Source organism: Trypanosoma grayi (assembly GCF_000691245.1).
Source record: "Trypanosoma grayi strain ANR4 Tgr_993_V1, whole genome shotgun sequence".
Lineage (NCBI taxonomy): Eukaryota > Euglenozoa > Kinetoplastea > Trypanosomatida > Trypanosomatidae > Trypanosoma > Trypanosoma grayi.
The window spans coordinates 1-6,099 of NW_008826612.1; the positions used below are offsets into that span (position 1 = coordinate 1).

At 57.9% G+C, this 6,099-nt stretch overlaps 3 protein-coding genes across 3 annotated transcripts; 2 read left to right on the forward strand and 1 right to left on the reverse strand.

Moving 5' to 3' along the window:
• Positions 1-127: 127 nt before the first annotated feature.
• DQ04_09931000 (Viral A-type inclusion protein) lies at positions 128-2,860 on the forward strand (the record flags this gene model as incomplete). The annotated part of the gene is made up of 1 exon (XM_009316099.1): positions 128-2,860. The coding sequence occupies one exon, from the start codon at positions 128-130 to the stop codon at positions 2,858-2,860; it is 2,733 nt and encodes a 910-aa protein (XP_009314374.1).
• A 311-nt stretch (positions 2,861-3,171) lies between these two features.
• DQ04_09931010 (hypothetical protein) lies at positions 3,172-5,070 on the forward strand (the record flags this gene model as incomplete). Its single annotated transcript, XM_009316100.1, has 1 exon — positions 3,172-5,070. The coding sequence occupies one exon, from the start codon at positions 3,172-3,174 to the stop codon at positions 5,068-5,070; it is 1,899 nt and encodes a 632-aa protein (XP_009314375.1).
• Positions 5,071-5,472: 402 nt separating this feature from the next.
• Positions 5,473-5,796, reverse strand: DQ04_09931020 (hypothetical protein; the record flags this gene model as incomplete). The annotated part of the gene is made up of 1 exon (XM_009316101.1): positions 5,473-5,796. One exon carries the CDS (start codon positions 5,794-5,796, stop codon positions 5,473-5,475), a length of 324 nt encoding a protein of 107 aa, XP_009314376.1.
• Between the last annotated feature and the right edge of the window lie 303 nt (positions 5,797-6,099).

Sequence of the window (6,099 nt, forward strand, 5' to 3'; positions counted from 1 at the left end):
GGGGGGCTTTGGCGGTGGGAAAGCCGCCACAGCATCCTTTCGTGTTTTTTTTTGTTATTTTGCCTCTTCCGACGCCTGCTGCTCGCTTTTTGCATCCAATGTTTCATAATGCTAGTGTAGAATACGCATGGCAGGTGTTGGTGACGGCGTGGAAGAGCCGCTTCTTCTTTCACAGCTTCTCGCAGAGAATGCGCAGCTGAAGACCAGGGTTGGCATCCCGGAGCACGAGCGTGTGCTGCATGACGTGCTTCAGGAGCAGCTGCAGCGTTTCTTTGGCGATGTGAAGCGCACGTTGGAGGCTGTCATGTCACAGGGATGCGCCGAGGGGGAAGTGCACGCTGGTGGCGGGTCGCAGCAGGTCTTGGCACTCGTGGAGGCGATGCGGGTGTTGGGCACACAGAACGAGGAGTTGCTGCAGCAGATGAATGAGATGCAGGCGCAGCGTGTAGTGAGTCTCAATGGGCAGGTAGAGGCGTTGGGGCAGGAGCGCGACATGCTGCGTCATCGCGTGATTCAGCTCGAAGAGGAGGTAGCAGCCGCAACAGCAGCAGCAGTAGTACCCAATGATGCTCAACTGCAAGAAGAAGAACAACAACCACAGCCAGCGCCAGCGCTGTTAGCTGAACTGCGCTCACTCCGCGCATTTGATGCGCTTCTCCGCCATAAGCTGAACGAGATGCAGAGTCGGAGCGAGGCAGCGACGGCAGAAGCTGAGAAGCTTGTCAAGGATGGTGTGGACGCCTCTCTTGTTGTGCCGCGCTTGCTCGAACGGGTGGAGGAGCTGCGTGTCACGCTGCACCGTGTGGAGGCGGAGCGTGAGCTGCTCCGCTTGCAAGTGCAGGAGTCGCAGGGGCGCGAGAGTGTGCAGCACGCGTTGCGCGAAGCTCGGCTGGAAGATGAGCTGGAGCTGGGTCGGGCAACAATACAGTCGCTGCTGGAGCGCATCGCCGCTCTGGAGGCTCGCGTCGCCGCGGCGACGGCAGAAGCGGCCGCGCGCACCGATGACATCGCGCAGCTGCACAGCACTATTGAGACGCTGCGTGTGCAGCAGACAGTGGCCGACGAGACGCTCGCATCGAAGCGGCGGCGGCTGGAGCAGGAGATGGTCGACAACCCCGACTCGGTGCGCCGCGAGCTGGTGACGTTCTGGCGCGAGGGCCGCGAGGAGCTGCAGCAGCTGCGCGAGGAGGTGCAGGGGCTGCGGGCGAAGGAGCGGCTGTTGCGCAGTACGCAGGAGGAGCTGGCGCAGCTGGAGCGCACGCGCTCCACAGTGACGAGCAAGTTGGTGACCCTCGCTGAGGAAATTGGCCGCGTGCGGGAGGAGAATCAGACGCTGCGCGCGCAGTACGCCGGGCTTGAGGTGGAGCGCGACTACCTGCGTGGCAGCCTCGCCGCCGCGCTGGCGCACCACATGGAGGCGGAGGATCTGCAGCGCTGCTCTGAGACAATTCGCGACGCCGCGGCGAAGTCGGCGGCTGCGAGCTCCAATGTTGTGGCAGATCCGCAGGCGATTCAGCAGGCAATGCGGCAGTCGCAGGAACTCAAGAACGAGGTGGCGCAACTCACCAAGCAGAAGGAGAAGCTGCATCGGTACATCTCCCTGCGTGAGAAGCGCATAGGCGCCCTCATGGCACGCGAGGCCATACATCACACGGAGGTCGGTGAAGAGAAGCCACCAATAGCAGCGAGCGGTGGCGCCTGTGTTCTGCAGGCCCTAACGTGGGCGGAGCTGCACACCAATGATGCACTTTCCGGTATGGAGGAAACTACCACTACGGAGGGCAGTTCACAGCGCCGCGAGACGTTTGCGAGCATGCAGCAGCGCATTGTGGAGCAAGAGAAGCAGCTCGAGGCGTTCCAGAAGCAGGTGGAGGAGCTCACAGCGGCACGTGACGACGCTCGGCAGCAGGTGGCTTCCACACAGAGTGAATTGCGCGCCACTCTGGCAGCGCGCGAATCCGCCATGGTGGAGCTTCTGAGGAGCAACACATCATTGACGCAGTCCGTCGAGGTGCTACGGTCCGAGAAGTTTCAGCTGCGCACCTCTTACGACGCTGCTGTCGCTTTTACGCAGAAATTGTCCACCGCGTTGGGTGGTCTGCTTGAGCTCTTACGCGCGGAGGCCGGCTTTGCGGCATCCCTCAACGATGCACTGGCGAGGGACCGGGCGGAGATTGTGGAGTTGACGCGCCGCACCGCAGAGGCATGGGAGTCACGTGAGGGCGAGGTACAGTGTGTCGTAGAGATGCTGGAGCGCATGTGCGGGTATATGACGCAGGCGGCAGAGCAGCAGGAGCGGACGCACACGCTTGACGACACCGCACATCTTCGCCGTCTGATGGAAGCGGTGCAGCAGCAGGAAGCACGGTTAAAGGATGTGCAACAAGGCTTTACACAGGCGTGCCGTGAATTCGGCGAGGGTCTGGCGCAGCGCATCACAGAGGCACAGCAGCGAAGCGATGTGGTATGGAAGAAGCGTCTTGGAACACTGCTGGAGGAGCGGCAGCACCTGCAGGCGCAGTTGAATGCAGAGAAGGACTTTTTGGTAAGAATAGAGCGGTCACTGGTTATGAATGCGGCGCATCAGACAGCCACCCCCGCAACTACTGCTACTGCAACTGCTTCTGTTGCATCTGCTGACACGAGTGAAGGTGGGCAACAGGTGTTAGATGCGATTGATCAACTCCTTGCGGCGATGGCGTCACAGGACGCCGCAGTGAGAGTAAGCGAAGAGGAAACGAGTGAGCCCCCGCTTGCTGTTCCCACAACTGATGAAGCTGCGATGAACGAAGAGGTCGATGAGGAAGAAGAGGAGGAAACGGCGATGGAAGCCAGATTGGAGGCGACGGAATCTGCCTGAGGAGCGAATTGATATAATTGTCTTGCCTACACCTCTTCTACTCCACTGGAAAGGTGTAACCCTTTCTTGCGTCTATCCTAGAATCATACATCGATGTAATTTATTGGCGTATTTATTTGTTGGTTTCTTTTCTTTTTGTTTTGTTTCTCTGTGACGTGAGTGGATGTACTGCTATTCCCAGCCAACACGTCTGACAGTATATATATATACATATATATATATATATATATATATATAGCGGCACGTGAGGCTTTTGGGGGTCACATGCGCGTGTGCGTTGGTGATCTTCAAGCCTTGCGTTTGAAGCGTCCATGAAGGCAAAGGCCCCTTCTTTCTTGGTGTTGCAGCAACAAATCGCGGCGTTACCGTTTGATGTGTTAATCCGGCGGATTCACTCAAGCTCTCAGAAAAACCCGTCACGCTCCCTTGAGGCACACTTCCTCGGTGTCAGCTCCTTCTCGGTCGTTGTAAAACGTGATGGGCCTTCTCATGTCAACTTATTCACGCCCAACGGCCTAAGAGCAGCAACCGACGAAGCCGCAGCGTCGCCACTTGAACTCCGCTGGATTTTAAGNCAGCGGCTACTTATGGACGTGCAGCAGCCTCGGGCACGTCTGCAGCTTCGTCTTGATGATCTGAGTTTGATTCTCGCGAATGCGCTTCGACACAGATTATCCCCTGAGCTCGTCAGCACAACGCTGCGACTCTTCATACAAGCACTCAACACTACGGGAGGCTCTGACAGTCCCTCCCAGCAGGTCGAGGCCCTTTCTCGTGTGATGGAAGTGTGCTGCGATGGACTCGTGGAGTCTACCGCTGTGAGGTGGGATGAACTGGCAGGCCTCGTGGCGACGGTGGAGCAGCGATGGTCACTCTTCACCAAGTCAAACTCCCTTTGCTCTCTGCTGATACAATTCCTTGCAGCCGTCATTACGGCGCAACTCCCAATGGAATCGTCGCCGTCGCGCATGCTGAAAGCAGAACCAGCCCTGCTGAAGGAAAGGTGTCTTGAGCTCACCAATGACGCAACAGATAGCTTGGTAGAGGCAATGGCAGCCGGTGGTCCCCTCGCTTGGAACCCAGCCGAGCTGCAGGCAATGTGTGCGGTAGTTGCGCAATTGAGTCATTTTGAGGACTCCCGAAATCTCCCTCCATCTGGATCAGCGGGACGAAGGCGGATCTGGAGACGCGTGGCGGCGGCAACAACAACTACAACAACAGCAGCAGCAACAAAGATAGCATCAGCGGAAGCGGCACACGTTCACAAAAAGCTTCGCTACGTAGTGACGGCGCAAGTTCTCACACAAGGCCGACTGATTGGGGATGTGCAGGCAATGACGCTGCAACACGCGGCCGGTTTTTTCGTCAGTGTCTCGTCTGCGTGTGGTACTGAGGGGGTGGATCGATTCGCTGTGCCGGTTCACAACGTTCTAAAGAGGGCCGTCGTTGGTGACGCGTCGAGCATGGCGCACGTTATTCGCATCGCCGAGGCAAGTCTTCAGGTGGAAGGTGCGACACTGGTCTTGGAAGAGGCAATTCGCTGTATTTCTCGCCACGCCTTTGTGCTGACTACGGGATCCACGTGGAATCTTCTGTGCAGTGCGTGCGCCGTGCTGGAGAGTGCACCTTTGAGCATGCGCACGGTGGTGGTGAAGTGTGTACATGCGCTGCAGCTCGCAGTGGGGACTGCACGGCGCCTTCCCACAGACGACTCCCCTGAGGTAGAGTCGTTTCGTTTGGGTTTGGCCATGGTGAGCACACTCCTCGTGACTCACGACGTGTGCGTGAGTGAGCGAATGGAGGAGATCATGCAGTCTATCGTCGAGGCCGCGCCGCCTGTGAAGGACGGAGGGCGTGGGCCCGCCACGGTGATACGGTGTTTCTTTTTTTTTGCCTCCACCACTGGCCGCCATGCCGGCGACGAGCCTCACGGCGGTGGCAAGCGGGAAAGGGCACTGCATCTGGCCATGGTGGAGGCGGGTCGGCTCCTCGGCGAGAAAGCAGACGGGGGTCGCAGCAACAGCCAGCACTATTTGACCAGCGCGGAGCGCACCATGCTGCGCATGGCATTTAAGCAGGCACGCGCTCTGACAAGAAGCGCCCAGAATGAATTACAACAACAGCCTCCGCAGCCGCCATCGTCGGAGGAAAATGGCGAGTGTGGAAGAATGCCGCCACCGCGCAATATGGGAAAGGCCGGCCAAGTATGACGAAATGGAAAACAAAAAAAAGGGACAAGCCAGCGAGAGAAGAGGAGGAGATGGCCCCACGCGCTGTTGGGCAAGAAGTGCCACCACAAGGCCCCCGCTCTTCCCCTGTATTTCGCTTTGTTTGTTTTCGTTCTGGTTGGATTTTTGGGTGGCGGCGAATGGAATGGTCAAGTCCTTCCTATTGTTGCATGAAACTGTAATAAAATGCTTTGTCATTATTTTATAATTCAATCAAAGGTCTATAATAATGTATGTTTCCTTTTTTGTTTCGNCCTGTAGAAGAGAGTGTCACAAGGCGTGGATTCTGAAACTACAGATAAGCCAGAGGCAAGTTATTACAACCTTTATCACAAGCCAGGAATCCCTCTTGGATGTTGAATGGATGACAACCCTTAACGGTTCTCAGGGCCTTCGCGGAACGTTGCGGTCAGGCGTCTTTTTCCTTTGGCTGACCGCGCGCGAAATGACGGCCCCTCGGGTTCTCAGCGCGTTCCGCTTGCGGCTCTCCGGTTCCCGGCCGGGCGCGCCAACCGGGTCCCGGANTTTTTCCTTTGGCTGACCGCGCGCGAAATGACGGCCCCTCGGGTTCTCAGCGCGTTCCGCTTGCGGCTCTCCGGTTCCCGGCCGGGCGCGCCAACCGGGTCCCGGAGGCCAAGCCTGAAACCGAATATTGCACACCCCACCTTCCTCTACGAAGTAAAGGGGGCGAGAGTAGAAGAAACCCATATCTAATTTCCCATCGCGGAAACCCCAGGCCCCTAGTTTGCATTGTTGGGTTCCCCCAGCAACATCCAAAGATTCCCATCTTAGAGAAGGTGCAAGCGCGCAATCACTGATGAAAAGGGGTTGCTGAAAGCGCCCCCAAAAGCGCCCCCCGCGCCCTTTTTCCCAGGTCCGGCCCCTTTCGCGATGTCCGTCGGCAAAACCTTTGCCCTGTTCGGGATGCCGTCCGCCGGATTATTTTCGGACGCGGCATGACCCCATGTGGCGCCTCAGCCTCGGCCGCGCAGCGCCATTTCGACGGGCCCC